Below are 24,979 nucleotides of genomic sequence, written 5' to 3'. Positions count from 1 at the left end.
AAATTTTAACTAGGAGACTCAGTCTCTTATCATCAAAATAACTCAAATTCCACACTGAATTAACTTTGAAAAGAGGGGACAAAGTTCAAGTCCCTATTTGGTTATTAGTCATGGAATTTCTAATGACCTTACCTCCCACTGATAAAATGGGGACATGCTCATCTACCTGGTTTTGAGAATTAAATGAATTAAACTTGCTAATCACCCCACCTAGGAGCTAGCAAACAGGGTATAGCTAACCGTCTAGCCCAATGTGGTAAATAAAGTTTAACTGAAGTATAGCCTATACTCAAGTATAGCCTATACTCATTCATTTATTATTCTACTGCCATTTTCTCACTATAGTCTCGGAGTTGAGTATTCAGGAAACCTTACGATCTGCAAAACCTAGTATTTAATGCATAATCCTGTACAGAAAAGTTACCTAACTCATCAAGAGGAGAAATATTTTCTTGTTAACAGGAAACAGACCACTGCTCCCCTCTCCACAGTATGACAGAAAATATCAGAAATTATCTTCCTACCATACACTGAATCATTCAAAAAATATGGATAAAAATCAAACTTCACAATAGTTTCAAAACTATAATCCAGCTTCTGTGTGACCAAGTGCCCAATACGTAGAGTAAAAATTTAAATACATGAGGATTTTACCTATTTTTTGGTTGGCTTCTGGCATCCTTTTCTCCTCAGTTACACCTCTTAACCAGTCTTCTTTTGTACTTTTTATTCCTGAAACTAAATATTCATTTTCAGATCTCTAGAAATTGCTATTCATCTTTTAGTACTTTAATGAAGGAAAGTCATATAAACATAAAATAAATCTTAGAAGGCATTAAATATATTCACATATACTGCAAGTCTAAAAGAAGCCTCAAAAATCCTTCCATTTCAAGTGTCTGAGTATCTTATAAATGAAAAATGGGTTGCATTTAAAGTTTATCTTCACTATGGAATTGTTTCTCCCACTTAGGCTGAACACCAACAAATTCCAAGGTATTTAAGGGTACATGAGACAAAGAAAGCCCCTCCCATTGCCCCCACCTACTTCCAATGTTCTTGTTACACCCATGCCTCAGATACATTTATATGGCCAAGTGAAATCACCAATACTTTACAACATAAATTTTATAGTCTATTTTTACCATACATCCCTATATCCTTCCAAGAAAATGTACCTTATATTTACATTGTAACTTTCTGTGCCCAGATACCATCTGAAGAACACAGGAGAAAAGAAGATTGCCATTCAAATCCTTTACTTTTCCAATCTGAATTTCTCAACACAATGTTTTATAAGTAATATTCACAACACTTAAATGTTTCCTGACTACCAAATAATTAGTCCTCTATTTTCTCCTTCCCTCCTGGCACTACACTGAGAATTCTATCATTCAGCCAAATGACAGTCATGCTTCCTTCTGGCCTTGGTAACTTAACACTGGACAAGACTGCTTCCGTTGCCCTCCCATTTCAAGAGCAGACTACAGGACAGTGCTTTAACTTTCGTGATAACACAGTTAACAACTACTTCAAAGATAATAATAAATCAAACCATTTCCATATGTATAAAAAGTTTTCACAAATATGTAATGATTATTTCCTCATATTTAGACCAAAGCTTCAAATTCACAGAGCTTTGAAATCACAAGTACAAATGAGAATCAACAAAAGACTGAGGGGCGCCTGGGTGGCTCAGTCGGTTAAGCGGCCGACTTCGGCTCAGGTCATGATTTCACGGTCCGTGAGTTCGAGCCCCACGTCGGGCTCTGTGCTGACAGCTCAGAGCCTGGAGCCTGTTTCAGATTCTCTGTCTCCCTCTCTCTGACCCTCCCCTGTTCATGCTCTGTCTCAAAAATAAATAAACATTAAAAAAAATTTTTAAAAAAGATTGAAATAATGTATAACTAACACTCTTTTAACTTAGCACAAAAACATTTTTCATAATATCGGCTTCTTGGTGCAAAACGAAATCTTTGTATTTGGCAAACCTTACAATTCCATACACCTGTCATCAAGTACAAATTGAGTACAATTTACAGTAAGGGGAAGATAAAGTTAAAACCATGCCTTACAATGTTGTAGACATCATCAAAAAAATCATACCAGACCTTGCACAGGTGCTTGCTCCTTGCTAGGACAAGGCTGCAGATCCTTCCGGTTGTCATCAGAATTTGTATTCTTAATCAGTCCATCTGGACATAATTTAAACTCCAGCATGTTTGGTCTTTCTGTGGCATCTTTCACAGGTAAGAAGCTCTGAGGTTTATTTTCTGGTCTCCTCTCTTTAATAAGCTTCATGGGCGAACTGTCTAATTTTGTGAGACAAATGCTCTCACGTTCTGTGCATTTAAATGCAACTCTGTTCAGATATAGTTTCCTTTGATCCTTTGATTGGGGAGACATTTGGCCGAGTTCAACTTCATTGTCTGTACTGTTCAAATTTTTGTCTAATCTGGTTTTATCAATCCACATTTTATCAAGTTGCTTTCCACCAACTATCCCTTTAACATTCCTTGAAATACACATTTTAGATTCCTCAGAATGGTGAAATTTGAGGTTTTTAGCATGGCTTAAAGAAGTATTTAATGATTCTTTAGAAGCCTGTACACTATTGTGTCTCTCATTTGATTTCCCACAACTCCCTGCTTGCATGGAAAGTTTACTGGACTTCATGTACTGAGAATCACACGTTACATTTCTCACATGGCTTTTCTTTGATGTGTTGCTACCCATCGCTTCTTTGTGCTTCTGCCTTTGTAAATACTCCTTCGGTGTCAGAACTCTACTCATTTTGGATGAAACATCCTTGGAGCCTGAGGACTTAGCATTTGATACTGTCTTTTCTTTAACTCTGGCTCTTTCATTTGCGAGTGACAAAAAATTACACAACTTAAATGTACCATCTCCCATATTTTTATTATGCTCTCGTTTATCATATTTCTTCCTCTTTATCTTTGAATCAAGTATGCCCCCATCATCTAACTTCCTTTTTTCCAAAACTTTTTGTCTCAAGCCACCTGCTTTCAATTTTATTTTCTCTGGGGATACTGACTGTACCAAAGAACCATTCTTCATACACAGATCTTTATTTTTATTTGTCAAAAAACCCACCTTTGGTTTTAGTGGACGTAAGTTTTGTGCCATGAGCTTCTGGTGCAGGCTCTCTTGAGAAAATTTTGTCATTTTATTACTGCTATGAAAAGTTATCTCATGAAACTTCAGTTTTCCTTTCCTTTTGTGACTTTGCAAGGAATCTAGTTTTTTATCACCTTTAGATAAAAACTGACCTGATAATTCTTGTTCTGTCCTCAGTGATTTGTGATGTTTTGTTTTGGGCTTATTTATACTTTTGCTTTCTTCTATTTCAGGAAGATGATTTTTTGTATCTGGACAAGTCAAAGGAATCTCCGGATTGTTATTTAGAGGACTATTACATTCAACAGGGGCATTTCTATCAGTTTTCTCTCCTTGTTTACAACTGTTGATCTTCAAAGGAGAACATTTATCTTCCCCTTCTTTCTCTGAAGCTGACTTCTTGATGGAATTGCACGGGCACTGGGGTACTCCTTCATAAACCATAGATAGCCATCCCAGTGCACAGCAACGGACATCATCTTTCTCTGAATCCATTACAGAATCATGACTCTTTTCATCTGTATCTGTTTGTGGGTCACACTGGCCCCCTTCTTTGTTTACAGGTTCTTCTTTCTGATGTTCTCCCAACTTGTCTACCTCACAGAGTTGATCTTCATGTTCAGGAAATAATTCTTTCATTTGCTCTGAGTTTAATATTGTAATTTGTATTTGGTCTGTTGAGTCTTTGGAGTCACAACCAGTTTTATCACAAGTCTGACCTTTTGGGATTTGGTTTGTTATTTGTTGGGCCACAGAACCTTCATGTGTGTTCACAGCTTCAATGCCATAGGGAAATTCTTTTAAAAGTTCTGACAGCTGATCATGTAGGTATAAGATGGATGCCTTATCATATAGAATCTCATTTCTTGTAGGATCTTGGGCAGTGTAATTGCAAACTGCATCAGCTTCCTGAGGGCAACTGCCCTGTTGGATAGCTGCCGATGAACACATATCATTAGCCATGCTTTCTTTTTTAGTGATATGTTCCAAATCACTTTCCTCTAAAATTCCACTATTAGCTTTAACATGCTTCAAAGATGATTCTGGAGGTTGAGGTGATTCTGCCTGGTCAGTTATTTTATGTGAAGCATCTGTGCACTTTAAAAAATCATCACTTTGTAAACCAAAGTCTTTATTTTCAGTGACATTGTCTGTATGTTCTTTTTGTTGTCCACTACTAATCACCTGTTGCTTAGGGAGAGAAGATTTCTGTGGCTCAACTCTTTTCAAAGGCGGCAAGTTGAATATCTCCGCTATTTGGGAATTATAAGACATATCACCTTCAACAAGAGAACAAATATTCTCAATATGTAACATATCACCACTAGCAATATCACTTTTCCTTGGCTTGTATGAAGCTTGCTGTTCACTCACAGTATAATGGGTATCTGGTTCTGATTTGATATGCTTTCCTTGATTGCCATGAGGTGTGTCTGCTGCATTAGTTGACTCATTTTGCTCTTCCTTCTGAATTGGTAAGAACATCTTGGTGTCTGTCGTAGCACCTGCTACTGGTTCATCAACATTAGCTTTCAAAGCAGCAGTAATACTTGTATTTTCTGCCAACTGATTCTGTAAGCTACAAACACTGCCTTCTTTAATAACTGGATACACTGTTTCAGATAAAGCTTCAGGTGTTATTCCTTTGACAGACAAGGTTTTGACATCTGAAAGAATTAGTGGTGACACTACAGCAACCTGAAGTTCTGTTCCTTTTGTGTTGGTTGTGCCTGAAGACTCAGAATTCTGTACTACCATTGACAAAGTTGTTTCTTGTGAGCTGTTTAACACCTTATTCTGAGAATTTCCCACAACTGAAAATGGACTCTTATCACAGGTTTCCACAGGCTTGGAAACTCCAACTGCTGTTCTATTTTTTCTTGACTCATTACACTGTTTTTCTTCGGTAGGTTCTGAAGGTTGCTTTTTCCACAGAGAAAGACATGTTGCTAGCAATTCCATGGAAAAGTGACTGTCACTTTTAGAAGGCATTCCACTTGCTGAGGATTTATGCTCAAGGCAAAAAGAGTTATCTAAAATCTTGGCATTTGTGTTACAAGTACTTGGAGCTTCCACTGTTTTCAAATTTAGCTGGTTACCAGTGATTTGGGTACTTGGATTAACTTCATAACTATGTGGTTTAGAACCCTGAATAGTTTCACAAGCATTTTTAAACAACTTCTCCTGAGGTTTATCTCTACACGTAAGTAAACTGAGAATTAGCGTATTTTTATTTGGATATTTTGAAACATATTCCTCAAAGGACGCAGACTGAGGAACGTAAGTTGTTTCAGAATTTGTCGGCACATTTAGTTCAACATTGACATTTCCTGATGAAATCTGGGTGTTATTTAAGGTTGCCTGGGTAATCTCAACAGTCGATGCCTTTAAAGAAGTCCTAACTTTCAAATCTTGTAACTGGTCTGGCATTGGAAACTTTTCTGAACAGACAGAATTTAGTAAAACAGAATTCACTTGGTTAAAATTTCCACAATTGGGGTCCTGAATGTTGGAATTCATTGTACTGTATGCTCTATTTGTTTCTTTTGCAGATTCCATTACTGTTGGTGGTTTATTCTCTGGAGTCACTAGGGTTACCTGTGGTCCAGACCGGATTTGGGCAGTTTGTTTCAGAGACAATCCAGAATTTGGAGCTAATTCACTATAAGAGGTATCAGTTGTTTTAATACAACCTGCTGCCATCAAAAGATTTTTATTAATCTTGATTTTCCTTGCAAGTTCCGAAAACTTCTTTTTTATTTCTACTAATGTTTTAATATCCCTCACTAACTTTTCTTTTGTGACACTTGTGTCCAATACTTGATTTGAAGTTAGATCACAAGAGTCTGTTCTCCTCTCTTGATTATTTTGAGCAAGAGTCTGAACACCATCCACAGAAGATCTAACAGGTTCATTAAAAGGCTGAATGACACTGCTATTTACTTTCAAGTTACAGGAATTTCCAACTGTGCTGACATTTTCATTAAGGTTTTGCCAATGCTGTTGAAAACTTCTAGAAAAGTCTTTCCTCATTTCAGGTAAGTGCATTTCTTGACTCTGAGGAACTTCCAAAGAAGCCTGTTTAATAACATGCTGAGTACTTTGCAAAGGCTGGCTTGCGTATCTACAGTCATAAGGAGGAGGAGGCCTTCTGTCAGTTTGAGGAACTGCGTATCGATAGGAATGTACAGTTGCAGTCTGCTTTGACTGTAAAGTCTGTGGAGGATCTGGAGGGTGACTATTTTTAATTTGCAATGATGCAGATGGCATAGGGTTTTGTTTCTGAAGGGAAGGATCTTGCAAAGAGCTTCGTGATGTGTAACTATATTGCTTTGGAAGAGGTCTGTAATCTGGATAAGTCAGTCCACTGGATGTATACTGTTGCGCCCAGTCAACCTGTCGTTCTGATACAGATGGGTTAAGTCTTGGGGTCCACTGATAAGTTACAGGAACTCTTGGAGAATTGGAGGGGATCATTTGTAGTTGCACAGAACAGGTATCTGAAGTTACAAATTGATTCTGTAGTGCATGTACATTAGGTGTATTAGTTCCAAAACTAGTTTGATGAGATACAGTTGCCCCTGTATGAGAATGCACAGAATTCTTCATTGGTGAGTTCAACCATACATTTTGGGTAACGCCTGAAGACATCTGCAAATTGTGATTTAGTTGTTTGGATCCTTTAACATTTGCATATGTTATTCTTTCTACTGACGTTTGTGAGGCCACAACTGTCCCGGTATGTATATCAGAAATAGGGATTTGCTGAGGAGCTATATAATTTCTCATGTTTAGCAGTGGCTGTGAAACTGGATTTGAATTTCCAAGAAACATACATGCTTCTTGGTTACTTCCAGGATAGCTTAAAGAACTTTGAGATGTTGTGTTAAATGTATTTATTAAAGCCTGCTCCAAAAAAGATGACGGCTTTTTAGGATAATGTGGTGGTAAGGTGACATTCTCTGGTTTTGCATTCCAATTCATTGTTGATTTGATGTAGTAGCAGAGTGTTAAAAGTCAGTTGTTTTGAATGTCAGGAATCTGTAGGAAATAAAGATCTTTCATTAAAAATTTGTTTTGTCTGCATAAAACTTCAAGAAAATTAGTTTACCTTAACACCAATGCTATGGTCTATTAGAATTCCAGAAACCTCTGACCAGTCAAAACTTCATCTTTAATTTGGGGAAGAGATACAAAGAAAAGAGCAAAGAAGGATGTAACAATAAATATGGCAAGCATCAATAAAATCTCTGGGGTGTTTTATAGGAATTCTACACAATATAGTATTTTGCTTGCTCCATTTAAGTGGCAATTACTTTGATCTTAACAGGCTCTTTATTCTAAGTAACCCATGTTCATTGAAACAAAACAAACAAAAAACTTCAAACACATGGCAAATAGTCCTTATTGTCTATCCCCATTGTCTAATTCCCCAGAGGTATCTATTGTTACCTCCTCTTACAGAAAATTTTATAGGTAAAAAACAAATACATAAAGGAAACCTCATCTTTTTGCCTCATTTTCATTACTATACCTAGGATACCTTATTATTTCACTACAAATATATTATCCTCATTGCCTGCAGAACATACACTTTCTGAGTATATATTACCATTTAACCAGTCCTTTATTGGCAGACAAAGTTTTTGCACTTGTAAACTATCCTAAGGATTCTTATATTTATACTTTACATTTTTGGCTAAATGTTTCTGGAAATTCCTAGAAGTGAAATCAATGTGTCAAAGAACATTAAAATTATCTTCACGAACAATGACAAACTGCCCTCCAAAAAGGTTAAAACAACTTACACTCTCACCCACAGCTACTGGCAAATCTAAAAATGGTCAATTCTACAACCATAGTAAATGAGGAAAGACCAATTAAAATAAAATAAAACCAACTTCACTTAAACATATTAATACTACACCCTAAATGCAGAATATACATTCTTCCCAAGTGCACATGGAATTTTTACCAACATGACCATCTAGCTGAGCCATAAGCACATCTCAATTTTCAAAGTATTCAATTATACAGATTAATTTACGGCGGAATCAATCTAGAAATTATAGAAAACAAAGTAAATAGAAAATTGCCAAATAATTGAGAAATAAAGAATACACTTTACACTTACAGACAGAGAGAGAGAGCGCGCGCGCGCGCAGGCTCTCTGGTGCCTCTTTCCTCTACTTATGACATCAGTCCTATTGGATTAGAGCCCCACCCTTATGACCTTATTTAACCTTAATTACCTATAAAGGTCTCACCTCCAAATACAGTTACATTAGGCGTTAGGGCTTCAACATACAAATGGGAGAAGAGAAGACACACAATTCAGTCCATAACATGTTCCTATCCCCATGTTCACGTAACACATAACACTAATTTAGAGCATAAATAAATATGTTAAAGAGACTGGGAGGGGTGCCTAGTTGGCTCTGTCGGTAGAGCTTGTGACTCTTAATCTCAGGGAGTTTGAGCCCCACCCTGGGCATAGAGATAACTTAAAAACATTCATTCACTCATGCATTCATTCATAAATAAATGAATGAATAAATAACCAAGAAACAATCTTTGTATTTATCACAAGACTAATAAGTTAACCCAAGGAAAGAAATGATGACAGACTGAAATAAAATGAATAAAAATGTAGAAATTCAGCTAGTCACAAGTTGATTCTTTCAAAAGAATAAAAATCATTAAGCCTCTGACAATACCGATCATGAAACTTTAAAAGCACAATATTGGGAATAGAGGCTACCACTAGACCCTATAGACACTAAAATAAGTATTTATTCCAATACATTTCAAATTTAGGAGTAATAGACAAATTCTTTGAAAAATACATATAACCAGGACTAACACAGTAAGAATACCCTATCTCTTTAAAGAACTTACATTGATAATTAAGTATCTTTTCACAAAGAAAATGCCAGGCCTATATGGCTTTGCTGGAGTATTCCAACAATCATTCATGAAAGAAAACAATCCCCATACAGCTTCTTTAAAAGGATAAAGAGAGAACACTTCAGAACTCATTCACTGAGGCTGTCCTCCAAATGCTGAAAAGAAGGAAAATTAATAATTTCTTTCAGAAATGTAAATGAAAAAATCCTAAACAAAATGTCAGCAAACCAAATGGGGTGACCTATGGAAAGGATAACCCATCATGATCAAACTGGCTTTACTTCAAAAATAAAAAGTTTGTCATTTGAAAATTAACCAAAGTAATCACAGGACAATAATTTATTTATCTAACAGAGAAAGCAAGCAAGCAAGCACAAGCAGGGGAGGGGTAGAGAGGGAGAGAGAGAATCCCAAGCAGGCTCCACAATGTCAATGCAGAGCCCAACACGGGATTTGAACTCACAAACCATGAGATCATGGCCTGAGCCAAAATCAAGAGTAGGACATTCAACCAAATGAGTCACTCAGGTGCCCCAGATGATAAATTTTCAACAGATACAAAAGCTCTTGATAAAATTCAATATCCATTTATTAGAAGAACAATCATATCAAACCAACAATAGAAATTTCCTTAATTTTGATAAATATCAGCTTCAAACATTTATATTGACAATAAAATGAAAACGCCACTATTACCCCTTCTTTTCGCCATGGTACTAGAGATCTGGAAAGCATAAGAATTGGGAAGGAAAACATAAAACTGACTGTTCACAGAGTTTATGTAGACAATCTAAATCAGGGGCACCTGGGTGGCTCAGTTGATTAAACGTCCGACTTCACTCAGGTCATGCTCTCATGGTTCGAGAGTTCAAGCCCTGTGTAAGGCTCTGTGCTGACAGCTCAGAGCCTGAAGCCTGTTTAGGATGCTGTCTCTCTGCCTCTCTGTGCCCCTCCCCTGCTCAGGATCTGTCTGTAGGATGCTGTCTCTCTGCCTCTCTGTGCCCCTCCCCTGCTCAGGATGTGTCTGTCTGTCTGTCTGTCTGTCTCTCTCTCTCTCAAAAATAAATATTTTAAAAAAATTCTTAAATCCAAAACAATCTACAGATCTTTTACATCTATCAAGTCTTGGGTCATAGTGTTTTCACTAAAAAGAAAAACAAGATTGAAGAAGGTATGTATGCTTTTGAATTAAAAACGAATCCCCAAAAGAGAGAGATCTGTATATTCCTTACATGCCTTCTCTCAGGAAAGCTCCTTAATAATACAACTGACTAGGGATACCTGGCTGGCTCAGTTGCTAAAGCATGCAACTCCTGGTCTCAGGGCTGTGAGTTCAAATCCCATGTTAAGAGCAGTTTACTTAAAAAAGAAAAAAATAAATAAAGGCCGAAGCATAATACAAACTGGCTTTTCTACTAGAGTTAATGATGCCTAATAAATTCCCCTTACTTCTTGTATGTACTTGGGGGTGGGATGCTGTTATGAACTAAATTGTATTATTCCCCCTACCAATTTCAAATGTTGAGGTCCTAATCCCCAGTGTGACTATATTTGAAAACAGGCCTTTAAGGGAGGTAATTAAGTCTAAATGAGGTGAGAAGGGTAGGACCACAATCCAACAGGACAACAATGCACACAGTGCATATGCACACAGTGCGGGGGAGAGAGACCATGTGACATCACATAGGAGGAGGCTGACCACAAGCCAAGAAGGGAGAGGCCTCAGGAGAAACCATAACCCTGATCTTGGACTTCCAGCCTCTAAAACTGTGAGAAATAGGGCACCTGGGTGGCTCTGTAATTAAACATCTGACTTCAGCTCAGGTCATGATCCCACTGTTAGTGAGTTCAAGCCCCACATTGGGCTCTACGCTGACAGTGCAGAGCCTGCTTGGGATTCTCTCTCTCCCTCCCTCTCTCTCTCTCTCTGCCCCCATCCCCTGCTCGCTCACTTTCAAAACATAAACTTAAAAAAAGAAAAATTTTCAACCCAGCAACTTTATTTGTAGTTTACCCTTATTACAGAAATTTCAAAGTAAAAAAATAACCTAAAAATCACAGCTTGTGGAAGAATAGTAATATTAGTATCTATTTTAAACACAATCACACACACCCATGAACAGAACTCTACGAAAACGGACTGGTAACATTATGATCTGCCTACTACAGGTCAGATGAAATTGTAAGAAATAGAACAGGACAAACAGAGCCACATCAAGAACTGTTTTATATACAAAGGTGACTGTTAATTTGTCAAAGAAACTGGAACATTATTAAAATGAAAGATAATGCTATTAATAGACAAGATGATAGGCATAAAAAAAGACTGTCTCAGAGCAGCCCAAAAGATGCAAACCTAGACAATGTCCAGCAGGCTTCAATAAATGTTTGTTAAATGAGTAAACATAATCTGTAAGTACTGAACACCAAGTTAAAAAGAAGTCCCTATTTAAACTTCCAGATGGGAAAAAGTCCCCACTTCTCCTTTCAGATTCGTGTCAGCCATAAACATCACATGATTTCAATACTTCAAAAATATAGAACTTCTTAAAAAATATATTGAATACTCTTCTTATACCTGAAAAAAACATAAAACCCTTCTGGTATTTTTTTTTTTATTTTTTAACATTTATTCATTTTTGAGAGATAAGAATGAGACAGAGCACAAGCAGGGGCGGGGCAGAGAGAGAAGGAAACACAGAATCTGAAGCAGGCTCCAGGCTCTGAGCAACTGTTCAGCACAGAACCTGACACGGAGCTTGACCCACAAACCGCAAGATCGTGACCTGAGCCAAAGTCGGTCACCTAACCAATTGGGCCACCCATGCACCCCCCCATTCTGGTATTTTATTTTATTTTATTTTATTAATTTAATTTATTATTTTTTTTTTTAATTTTTTAATGTTGTTTATTCTTGAGAGAGAGAGAGAGAGAGAGAGCATAAGCAGGGGAGGGGCAGAGAGAGAGGGAGACACAGAATCCGAAGCAGGCTCCAGGCTCCGAGCTGTCAGCACAGAGCCTGATGCAGGGCTTGAACTCACGGACCATGAGATGATGACCTGAGCCACTCAGGCACCCCTCCCCCCCATTCTGGTATTTTAAAGTGAAACTTTCCCTTATGGCTTAAGTTTGACATCTAATGTGTTCCACAAACCAAAGTTTATTTGGAGTGTCAGCTGATGTGGTAAAAATGAGGAAAGCCACTATTTTCCACTGAAAAACTGATTTACGTTAGCAAAAGCTATAGATGCTTCTGTAACATCAACAAAACCATCAATACCAACACTTCAATGTAAAATGCACTTTTCAGAAATTCGAAAAGTATCATGATTTTCTCAACCTATTATTCTAGCTCTGGCTGTTCGTATCCTTAGTCATAGAAGAAATTAGGCTATCAATCCTTGAATTAGGCTTTCAAGAATATTCTAAATTTTGCATTATTTATAATACAATTCTATAAATAACAGCTAACATTTGAGAGTTTACCATATGTTAAGAACTGCACTGAATGCTTTAAATACATGATCACAGGTAACTGTCACAACAAATGAATGAAGCCAGGCAATAGTGCAAGGCTAGCAAAGCTAGAAATCCCACTATCACAGCTGTCCACATTGTCAGAGACAGAAAGGAGACAAGAATATAACTTCACATACAAATTTATTACTTACCCACACAGAAAAAAATAACATCAGTGTCCCTATTCCCAGAGGGTGATCCCAAGGTGTTTGAGAACACAGGTTGCCAAAAAGCCAACTCTAAACTGCAGCCATTTTATAGCTGGCAACTATATAATCCAAGGATAAGGGAGGTGGTAAAGTCCTGTGCTCAACAGGAAAAAAAAAAACATCCCTGTGGCTATTTCTCACAAGGGTTCTTATCAACTTTTGTTCCAGAAGGGCCTACTGGGTGTCCTGCCAAGGTAGGAGTCAGACAGAGATTAGGCTTTGCCTATTTGGCCCATGAATAGACAAAGGTCATCAGAGTACAATGGAGAAGTTGCCCCCTACATCTCTACCCTCCACCCTACATGTGTCCTGCTACAAATTCTATTCAGAAGCACAGGACACTCAAATACCCTAACGAACTGTACTTCTTCTTAGGCAACACTGGAAAAGAGTGACTTGACCCTGACCCCTGGCAGAATGATCAGGCCGTTTGTGGAGGTCAGGCCACAAGCTCCCCATACGGAGCCATGTAACGTCCCAGGTATCATCAAGGGTCACCAGTAAGAGTCACATGGCTTTCTCTTTGGAAGAACAAGGGAGTGGGAAATAAATTGCTCTAATTTTGCTCACTGATTAATCTAAGCAGAGCGTAGGATGCTGGCAATCACACATACCCATCATGACTGGCCAGTAGGAAGTTCAGAGCAATGCGTCTATCATTCAGGCTAGAAAGTTTACGCTTATGTCTTCAGAGCAGAGGTCAGAGACAAATTTCAAACTAACTTTAGAGTTGTACTATTCCCTAAAATGGGAATTAAATATCAGAGAGCACACATGAAAAAGTCAGTTATCCCTCCTGGGAGTTCTGCCTAGCAACTCATTTTAGAACCCTCCAGGTACCCACCACCTTAAGCAAACAAGATTCATTAGAAGGGTGGTGGTCTCAAATATCTAGAAATTCCTGACAAGTGCCTCAAATACAGAGGAATAGTTTGCCAGTATAAGCTACCTAAGATGCAATATGCTGTTGGAGTATAAAGTGTATTAGGAGGATAAATACCACTATTACAACAGGAATGAGCCAATTCTGTGCCTCTTGAGATGGATAAACTCTTTGAACAGAACCAAACAGTTGCCATAAAAGCAGGCTCAACTGCCTTGAAGAGAAATCTGAAAACTGTTACATCCAGTTAGTTACCTTCGTCACTATAGACCATACTCTAGTGTTTACTCTGGTTGTACCAGGTTTTGTTTGGAGGACTGCAAGAACACAGGCATTTTGTTGGCATTCCATTAAGATCCAGGTTTTATAAAACTAAAGGTTAAGACTAATGACGCAAGGGGACCTGAAGTACCAGAAGAGACCTATAGGATAGAATCTACTTTCTTATTATCAGGGTCAGGTAGGGGATGACAGATCCAGTTAAATTCAGAACCATAACTGTAGTCTAGAAGATACAGACAAGAGAATTCTGCTTTCCCTCAATCAGGAAACCAATGGAAATCATGACTAACAGCATAAATTACACAAGTCTTGGCCCAAAGGACACCACTCCCAAGAGCATTCATTCCCCAAAAATTAGCAACTGCTGAGGGTTTCTAAGAGTCCTTAAGATTAAGATCTTCCACTGGCCAGCAGTATGTTGACGAAGAGTAGTAGGCAGCCACAAGCCTGAGGTAAATTAGATTACTAGTTTCTGCCTACTCCTCCAACCCTTATCCCCTGGGTCTATGGTCTTCCTTCTCCAACTAGCATAGAGGACCTCTGCAAGTTATGGTGGGTGAGAAGGAATGGCAATCACTCAACTGTGAACTCATCACTTCCATGCTCTAAGCCACCTTACCCACAACACCTTGTATAGTAGCATGGTCATGTGGAAGGAAAATGTAAAAACCAACAGAAGTTGTGGCAGTGAATCTTTATGGCCATAATGAAAGTGACCTACTTGAGATAAATTTCTGACCTCCAATAAACACCCTCAACTACTTCAACTAAAATAACACATGGCAAGAAACTAAATGCAGAAGAAGATTTGATATAACCTACATAAATATTCTTCAGGGTCCTAAAGAATTTCTAACGTATGAGAGGCAGGGCGCCTGAGTGGCTCAGTCGGTTAAATGTGACTGGTTACATGTGACTCTAGGTTTCCGCTCAGGTCTCCTGATTAGTGAGACCAATGTCAGGCTCTATGATATCAACTTGGGATCCTGTCTCCCTCTCTCTGCCCCTCCTCAACTCACACTAGTGTGCTCAAAAATAAACACTAAAAAAAAAAAAGATTTCTGGGGCGCTGGGGTGGCTCAGGTCATGATCTCGCTGTTCATGTTCAAGCCCTACGTCGAGCTCTGTGCTGACAGCTCAGAGCCTGGAGCCTGTTTCCGATTCTGTGTTTCCCTCTCTCTCTCTCTCTCTCTCTGCCCCTCCCCCACTCACACTCTCTCAAAAGTAAATTTAAAAAAAAAATTTTTTTAAGAATTTCTAATGTATATAAATGCTTCCTGACTTGATCTGTCCCTGCTGACTGTAGCTAGAGATGGCACGCCCATTCAGTACTCATGGAAGAACCTGGAAGCACGTACCTCACATCCACAGACTTTGCCTATGCATCTCTTTTCTGTTAGTCCTATATTGTATCCTTTGCTGTCATAAACTTTAGCCATGAGAATATAGAGAAAAGGAACAAAACCACAACTTGGGTCCTTGAAAAGATCAACGAAACTAATAAACCTTTACCTAAACTGACCAAAAAAAAGTCTCAAATTACTAAAATAAGGAAATAGAGACACTACTACCAACCTTTCATTGAAAACAAAAAAAGATACTATGAACAACCACATGCCAATATATTCGATAATCTGAAAGAAAAGAACAAGCTCCCTGTGATATTGTAATTTATACAAAGAAATATATATTTGATCTTTGTCCCTATTTCTCACACAGAATTCCTAAAATCCTGAGGTTTTCCCAAGTGTTGAGTGAAAAAGGTGCCTTTTGTTAGGTTAATGAGGTGACTTTTAGACTGCACCAAAAGGTGGGGGCGGGCAGGAGAACCATCCATGTGAAAAGGGGGTTGGATCTTTTAGCCCTCCCCCACGTCCAGGGAGGGATGGAGAGTTGGAGGTTAAATCAATGGCTAATGTTTTTAATCAGTCATGACTGTGTAATAAAGCCTCTATAAAAACTCAAAAGGACAGGATTCAGAGGGCTTCTGGGTTTGTGAACACATGAAGATTTGGGGACTTTGGCATACCCAGAGGGAGCACAGAAGTTCCACACAACTTCCCACATACCTCATTCTATCAGCTCTTCTAGACTGTTGATTCATATTCTTTAAATTCCTTTGCAATAAACCAGTAACCTAGTAAGTAAAATGATTCTCCGAGTTTCATTGGCCTTTCTACCAAATTAAGATTCCAACGAAGGGGTTGGGGAAACCTCCAATCAACAGCCAGTTAGACACAAGTACAGGCAACAAACAATCTAGACTTGCAACTCATATCTCAAGTCCAAGGAGGGGAGTTATAAAAACCTCCAATCCGTAACCTGTTCATCAGAAGCACAGGGAATAACCTGGGTTTGTGATTGGGGTCTCAAGTATGGATGAAGGCAGTCTTGTGGGACTAAGCCCTCAACCTGTAGAATCTGATGCTACCCCCCAGGTATATAGTGTCAGAATTGTAGGAGACCCAGCTGGTGTCCCCAGAGAACTGCTTGTTGTTGGTGTGAGGGGAACCTCCCCACACACATACAGTGGAATTCAGTGAAGAACCCCAAAAAACTCCAAAAGACACTGACTGAAACTGACTCGAGATACAGAAAATCTAACTAGGCCTATGAAGAGATTGAATTAGTAACCAGAAGATTACCCAAAAAGAAATGGTTAGGCCCAAATGGCACTCTGGACAATCATACCAAAAACAGTATTATAATATTATAAACCAATATTATAAACCAATTCTACAAATGTTTTTAAAACACAAAAGAGGGAATACTTCCCAAGTTAATTCTAAGAGGCCAAGATTACTCCATAGCAAAACCAGAAAAGAAATCACAATACAACTACAGACCAATCTGTTATGAATATGGATGCAAAAATTCTCAAAAAAGAACTAGCAAACCAAATACAGCAGCATATAAAAATAATTATATACCACAACAAAGTGGGACTTATCCCTGAAATGCAAGATTGATTTAAAAAAATCAATGTTATATAAGATATCAATACAATAAAGGACAAAAACCACATGATCATCTCAGTAGATTCAGAAGAAGGACCTAACAGGATGGAAATTCAATGCATCTTCAAATCCAACTCTTTTTCATGGTAAAAACACTCAAACTAGAAAAAGAAGGGAACTTCTTTGATTTGATAAAAGGCATCTGCAAAAAACCCACAGCTTACATCATAATAGTTAAAGACTGAATGTTTATCCTCTAAGAAACCAGGGAAAAAACAGAGATGCCTGTTCTTGCTACTTCTAATCCATATTGTACTAGAGGTTCTAGCCACGGCAGTTCAGAAAAAAGAAAGAAAAGAAAGAAATAAAAGGCATCCCAATTGGAAAAGAAGAAGTAAAACTATCTCTACTTGCAGATGACGTGATCTTGTATATAGAAAACTTTTAAGGAATCCACTAAAAAACTAACATAATTAATTAACTAGTTTAGCTCAGTTGCCTACTACAAGCTCAGTATACAGAAGCCAAATGTATTTCTAAACAACACTTACTCTGGAAATCAATCTCAATACAGTAACATTAAAAAGAATCAAACACTTTGAATAAGTTTAACAAAAGTGAAAAATTTATAAAACATTGCTGTAAGAAATTAAAGACCAAGGGCACCTGGCTGGCTCAGGTGGAAGAGCATGCAACTCTTGACCTCAGGGTTTCGAGTTAGAGCGAGCCCCACGCTGAATGCAGAGATAGAAAAGAAAAGGGGAGGGGAGGGGAGGGGAGAAGAGAAAATTAAAGACCTAAAAAAAAGGGATAACATCCCACGTTCGATGGATTAAAGGATTTAATACTGTTAAAGTAGAAACACCACCCAAATTCATCTACAGAGTCAGTACAACCCTTACCAAAATCCCAGATGTCTTCTTTCTAGAAATCGAGAACCTGATCCTGAAATTCATTTTGAAAAGAGTAAAGTTGGAGGACTTACACTTTCCAACTTCAAGACTTACTACAAAACTATAACAAAACCATGTGGCACTGACACAGGATAGACACTGATCAGTGGAACAGAATCCAAAAATAAACCCTCACATTTACAATTAGGAACTAGAATTCAAAAAAGGACTCTTGCAACTCAACAATACAAAGACAACTCAAATTGAAAGTTTTTCCAAAGATATATAGTCAATATGCACATGAAAAGATGTTTAACATCATTAACCATCAGGAGAATGCAATCAAAAATATGGTGTGGCAGGGGCATCTGTATGGCTCAGTGGGTGGAGCATTTGACTTCAGCTCAGGTCATGATCTCCGGGTTCGTGGGTTCAAGCCCTGCGTTGACAGCTCGGAGCCAGGAGCCTGCTTTGGATTCTGTGTCTGTCTGTCTGTCTCTCTGCCCCTCCCCAACTCATGCTCTCTCTCAAAAATGAGTATTTTTAAAATCTTTAAAAAATAAATATACATTTAAAAAAGCAAAAAAAAAAAAAAAAAAAAAAAAATCTACAGTAGCATACCACAAAAAGACAAGTGTTTGCCCTGGATGTGGACATACTGGAACTCTTATGCCTTGCTGTTGAGAATCTAAATCTAAATATAAATATAAATATATATAAATACTCTGAATAACACTCTGGCAGTTTCTCAAAAGACCAAGTAGTTATATGATGGAGCAATTCTATTCCTAGGTACATACCCAAAGGAATTAAAAATGTATGTCTACACAAACACTTGCACATGAACGCTCACAGGGGCATTATTCATAGTAGCTAAAAAGTGGTAACAATCCAAATGTCTGCTAACTGATTAAAGGATAAACAAAATGTGGCATATCCATGCAATGGACTATTACTTGACAATAAAAAGCAGTGAAGGACACGGATAAACCTTGAAAACAAAATGCTAGGTGAGAGACGTCATAAAAGATCACATATTATTAATCCATCTGTACGAAATGTACACACACATCTAGAGACAGAAACTAGATTAATAGTTGCCTGGGAATGTTTGGGTTGGGGAAAAGGGGGAGTGATCTGTGAAAGAAGATTCCGAAACAGAGTAAGCATTGCTAAGAGAGTCACTCTAAATAGAGTCAGATGAATATCGAAAGTAGGGTCGAGGCTTGTCTCCAGTTTTAATTTTTTTTTCCCAGTTTTAATTTTCAAAACATCACAAAATTCTGACTTTTGTCAGTTACAACTGGACCACCTCCTGGAATGCATCGTCCTACTTTGGCTAAATAGCCAAAGGCTACAAATAGCCAAACACGTATTACAGTTAGTTTCAACTCTGCTAGCACCCATCAACCAATCATTATTCATCCAAAACAAGTTATGTAACCTTGTGCCTTCTGCTTATGTAAGCTTGCACTCCCCACTTGTCGCAGCACTTTACTTTGGATTTTGTCAACTCTGTGTGTCTCAGATTGCAATCCCTAAGGGTCTAAATAAACCTTTTTGGTTGCTGTGCAGATTCAACACCTTCAGGATCAACACCATTAATGAGCATGGAGATTGTTTTGGGAGTAAAGAAACTGTTCTAATTGACTGCAGTGATGGTTGCACACCACGTGAACATAACTTAAAACCACTGTACACTGTAGTGGGTGCCTGAGTGGCTCAGTTGGTTACGTGTCTTGACTCCTGATTGGTTAAGTTACCAGGGTCTTGGGATCAAGCCCCATACATCTGGCTCCAAGCAAGTAGTGGAGCCTGCTAAAGATTCTCTCTCCCTCTCCCTCTGCCCCACTCACGCAGACACACAAGGGCACACTCTCTCCACAATTAAAAAAAAAAAACACTGTACACTGTAAATGGACAAACTGAATTTTATAAATACGGCATATGAATTATATCCCTAAACTGTGGTTTAAAAACCAAACATAGTTATTTCCCTGTCAATAGCACCGACATGGGTACATGACCCAAAGAAAGCCAATGAAATTATAGACTTTTGGTAGAGCAACCATACAAAAGGCCTGTCTGTTTAAGTTCAAGCTGATTGGATACATACCTGGAGATGCTAGAGCCACTCAAGGAAGAAAGGTGTGCCTGCGAATGGAGTCAATGCTGAAGAACAGAGCTCAAAGATGGAGGGTCTTAAAGTTTTTCTTTCTTTATATTCAGATACTGGATCCAGCCAAACATGAAGGTTGAACTATTTGAACTTCTTAATGATGTGATCCAGTAAATTATCTTTTAGGGCTTAAAAAAAATAATTTGCTTATGATTTATTTCTTAAAACATAGGGTAGACAATATAATTTCTTATAATACTTTGCAATCTTAACCATAAATTAAAGATTTAATTTACAGTGAAGTCATATAATTTAATACATCTCAGGAGAATCTTAGTGATTGTCATTAAATCTTTGCAGTCATTAGAACCATGAGCAAATGTCTCACGACATTTACCTCAAGAGGCCAGCCTCTAACACTGCCCTTCAATTTACAAGCACACTTAGGATCTCAAGAATATACACACTACAATGCTGCCTCCCAACAAAGCATTTAGAATTTCTCAAAGTTCCCAGTTAGTTCTTTCTTTACAAGACTTATTACAAAGTAAATTTTAACTTGCATTCTAGAGACAGAGTTGGTAAACGTTGTCTCTTTATCTCAAATTGAATGCTTTCCATGTCTGTTTCAATGGGAGGGATGGGGCAGGAGGGTGGAGAAGGCCTGCTTACACACACAAAACCCTAGAAATTCACCTTTATAAATACCTTTTCAAACAACAAGATCAATTCCCTAAACATTTAGGTTCCTATTTATACAAGACATCGATAACCTAAATGGTAAGGGAGTCCTGTATATCACACAGTAATATGGAAAAACGAGGCTCTGGGGCAAATATGCCCTGAATTAAGAATTTAACAGAGGGGCGCCTGGGTGGCTCAGTCGGTTGAGCGGCCGACCTCAGCCCAGGTCATGATCTCGCGGTCTGTGAGTTCAAGCCCTGCGTTGGGCTCTGTGCTGACAGGTCAGAGCCTGGAGCCTACTTCAGATTCTGTGTCTCCCTCTCTCTCTGCCCCTCCCCAGCTCATGCTCTGTCTCTGTCAAAAATAAAACATTCAAAAAAATTTTTTTTTTAAAAAGGAGAATTTAATGGAGATATTCTTGATTTCAAATTAAGCCTAGAGGTAAAAACCAGAGTTGTGTCTAGTACTTCCCTACAGAAACATAACCTACAACAGGATCTATAGTAAAGGGTTTAATCAACACGAAACTGATTAACGTAGAGCTGATAAACTTAGACCTTAAAGGAGCAAACTGAATTTCCTATTAGATACAATGTTGTCTGAGGCCATAAAATATCTTTCCTCTAACAGGACAACAACTAAAATTTACTGAGCTCTTATCACTCACAGACAGGGGCTGTCCCACGTGTGTTGTATGACTAAAATTCATATAATTTGGGGCACCTGGGTGGCTCAGCCGGTTAAGCTTCCAACTCTTGATTTTGGCTCAGGTCATGATCTCATGGTTTGTGAGATCAAGCCCCACGTCGGGCTCTGCACTGACAGCAAGGAGCCTGCTTGGGATCTCGGTCTCCCTCTCTTTCTCTCTCTCAAAAACAAATAAATAAAATAAAATAAACTTACAAAAATTCTAAAAAATAGAGCAATCCTAAGTAGACCTCTGCCTGAGTAACCTGAACCAGTCACCTCCCATAATCTACTCTTTCTTGCAAAGACTAACAACTAAATTCTCTATGCTATGTCAACCATATATTTCTCCTCAAGCTCTGTCATCAAATCCATTGTGCCCTACTGTTTAATATTTAACCAACGCCCATTCGTTTAATTAACAATTTAATTCCATAATAAATTAGAGCAGGCTACTTGGAGGTAACATACTTACTTTTAAGTACAATGTTAGTCTTTTACTATGTTCCCATTTCCCTCCAAGCATGTCAGTCCCCCTTCACACAGTGTTTATTATACTTCTTTGGTCCTAGGAAGAGCAAGAAACATTTTATAATTAGTAATAATTTAATATGAACTGCATTTTTTTTATTCATAGGAAACTTACTTTATGATAAAAGCACATGCTATTCTGTTTGCTAGATAGGACATTGCTGTGCCAAACTGTGTTCCTTCAAGGTTGCACCAAAAACATACTAAGTTTACAGAATTCTCATTAGGTGTGGAAAGTAACAAATAGAAGCTAGGTGTGGCCTAAAATACCATTCACTGTGTAAGTTAGAATTCAAGTTGGTCCTCCAGGATCACTACTGCCCTACCATTCCAAAACAGAAATACTTTATCTTAGCAGCTTTCCTCACTGGAACAGTAAGAGAATCCGACTGTACAGGGGGAAAAGTAACTAAAACCTTAACATTCGTGAATCCTAACAATAACTAAAACATACAATTTACAAGCACCGTTAAGCAGAAAAGTCCCCAAACAAGCTCTGCGACCCACCTATTCAATTGCACCCCAAGCTGAATCGTATCATGGGCTGTTCTCTTTATTTTGAAGGTAGGCTCCTTAAAGTATTACAAATAAATTGTTTTCACTGAAACGATTCTCCTCAAAAGGTTGCTGCTGAACTCAAGATCCTAAGGACCTTTGCTTAGAGCATTCGCCTCCCTCGAAAACACCTAAAATCGGTATGCATTTGTGCATTTAAAAATGCCTCGAGGAACTAACTACTGCTGAGGAACAGAAAGCATCTGCGGAACAGAGGCGTTCGCGGGCCACTTGGAGATACAAGCCGAGCAATTCTGTTTCGGGAGGGTCAGCATAATGGAGGTGGGGAGGAAGGCAACGCTCGAGAAACCGTAAATGCAAAACAAAGATTTTTTTTTTTCCACGCCACCGACAGGAAATAATTAAAAACATAAGGTACTCTCACACCCACCACCTCGTAGTTCAACAAAATGCGTACTCGCTCTCTCCACCCCGACCTCCACCGCAAGGAGTGAGGCAATTTAAAGAAAACACCCATGAGGCGCCGCCCTCCAGCTCGGGCTCGGCGTCCGCGGCTGGCCCCGGCCGGCCCCGCGCGGCAGGCAGGGCCACGAGCGAAGGGGCCGGCACGCGGTGGGGCGCGCGAGTCGCGGGGCCGAGGCCCGGAGACGCCCGAGCTCCAGCGACCCCGAGACTCCGTCCTCGCCTCAGAACAAAAGCGCCCGCCGCCTCGCGCGCGGCGCCTGCCCGCGGGCGCCTGGGCTCCTGACGGCCAGCGCCGCGCCTGGGACCTGAGGAGAGCGAGGGGCAGCGGGCTCCCCGGCCCCACACTTACCGACGGGCGCCGAGCCCAGCGCGGGTAAGCGGGGAGGACGCTCTGGGCCTCCCGGGCCCCTGAGTTTAAGTCAACTCGGTCCGCCTTCAGGGGCGGGTCGATCAGCGAGGCCCAGGCTCCCCGAACAGCTAGGCCCCGCCCCCGGCCGTGAGCGGCAGCGGTGAGCCCTGCGCCGCCCGGGTCCTAGTGCCACACGTATACAAAGGCTGTGGCCAGCCCCGCCCTCCAGTCCCTGGCGGCGAGATTTGCAAAGGCAGGTTTACTTGTCCTATGGAGAAAACGTCTCCATCAGTGGTACTTTACGTTTCACTTGCGTCGGAATCGTCCAAAGGATTGAAGAGCACCACCTGCAAAACCAATTCAGTCGGGCTAAAGTGGACTGAAAATGTAGATTTCTAACAAGTTCCCAGGATAGGCTGTTGCAGCTGGTCTCAGAACCAATGATGTAGAGAATGGGGTTGGCAAACTTTCCATAAAGCATGTGAAAGAAAGCACACAAAGTGAAGCTAAGGAGATGTTTTTTTCCCCCCAGCCAATGGAATAGGGAGAATGTCCATTAATGCAGAGGAAGCTTCTCCAAATAAATAAATAAATAAATAAATAAATAAATAAAATCAATGTTTTCTATACAAGGATTTTTATAATATGAAGTAAATAAAGGAGTCCCATCTGAGTGGTTAAGAATAAGAAAGGGCAGAGGTGGTTAGTTTTTGCCAAAGGGTGGGCAGGGAATTCCTTTGACCTAAGATTTGGATCTTGGCTCTGCCACTCCCACTCACTAGATCTACAACCTTGGGAAAATCACTTAACCTGTCTCTGCTCAGTTTTCTCACCTATAAAAGGAGAATAACAGGAATGCAGGTTTCTCCTGCTATCCAAAAGTAGAGAATTTCGATGAAAACTTTGCTAATCCAAAATAGTGTAGTGATGCAGCAATTACCATTACTTTATATGGGAACATTTTTTAATATTCCCAGACCCCCAAAACTGAAAAGAACAGCCCTGCCTTAGTTTAAAGCTAAGTTCTCTTTTCTGCTTATTATGGATCTTTGATAAGAAATACAATTGCTGAGAAGTCTGTTTTGCTTGCTGTTTGCTACGAGCATTGTGAAACTTTTCCTGAATGTAACTCACTATGTAATAGAGTAAGTTGTGAAACTTCCTAAATGTAGTCTGGTGTGTAATAGAATAAGTGACTGTACATGAACTAACCGGCATTTCTCGCTTCTGTAAACCTGCTTGCTTAACACATCCCTTCCCCCTTCCCCCTTTTTCCTCCCGCCACGAGTAACGGACAAAGCCTTCCCGCCAAAGGACAGACAAAGGACGCCCAATCAGAGAACAACAAATGTCCTTACTTTAAAACCAACTAATCAGGCCCCTCATAATTTGAAACCTCCCCTGTGCTATTTGTCTCTGTCTATAAAAACGCTGTACCAACCCTGATCGGGGCCTCTTAGCGTCACCGGCAACGAGTGCGCGGAGGTCCAGGTTCGAACCTGCAATAAACGACCCTTGCCGCTTGGCTTTGACTTACGACTCTGGTGGTCTCTTGTGGGTTCCACGACTTCGGGCATTACAAAAACAACTCCTTTTAGGCTTTCCTTAGGACACATATTGCTAATATCTGTTAAATAAATGGGGATAAAGCACAGATGCTCACAGACATAGTTAAAAGCTATATAGCAGCTTGATGCTGAGACACTCAGTGTAGTTCCCAAGGAAGGAACTCAATGGTGCCACTCTCACTACTCAGGGTGCACGTTGAAAACAAATGCTGAATGCTATAGTCACTTTTCACCTTCTTTTCATGAAAGCAAAAATCCTCTTCAGATTTTTT

General features: G+C 39.3%; 1 protein-coding gene across 6 annotated transcripts in view; it reads right to left on the bottom strand.

Moving 5' to 3' along the window:
- RESF1 (retroelement silencing factor 1) overlaps positions 1 to 23,244 on the bottom strand; it is a 47,907-nt gene extending 24,663 nt beyond the window's left edge. For 4 of the 6 annotated variants that reach the window (XR_006204768.1, XR_006204769.1, XM_042946219.1 and 1 more), the window contains exons 1-4: positions 23,140 to 23,244; positions 21,754 to 21,846; positions 19,905 to 20,095; positions 2,112 to 7,179 (exon numbers count right to left, since the gene is read on the bottom strand). Coding sequence is in view for 4 of the 6 variants with exons in the window: in XM_042946219.1 (XP_042802153.1) it covers positions 2,112 to 7,122 (5,011 nt within the window). In the remaining 2 variants the exon portion in view is untranslated. Of the gene's footprint in view, positions 1 to 654; positions 739 to 2,111; positions 7,180 to 19,904; positions 20,096 to 21,753; positions 21,847 to 22,316; positions 22,722 to 23,139 lie in introns of those variants that run through there. The other 2 variants (XM_042946215.1, XM_042946216.1) reach the window with 2 other exon arrangements.
- Between the last annotated feature and the right edge of the window lie 1,735 nt (positions 23,245 to 24,979).

This window comes from Panthera leo, chromosome B4 (assembly GCF_018350215.1).
Source record: "Panthera leo isolate Ple1 chromosome B4, P.leo_Ple1_pat1.1, whole genome shotgun sequence".
Classification (NCBI taxonomy): Eukaryota; Metazoa; Chordata; class Mammalia; order Carnivora; family Felidae; genus Panthera; species Panthera leo.
This window is presented reverse-complemented; position numbering and strand designations above follow the sequence as displayed.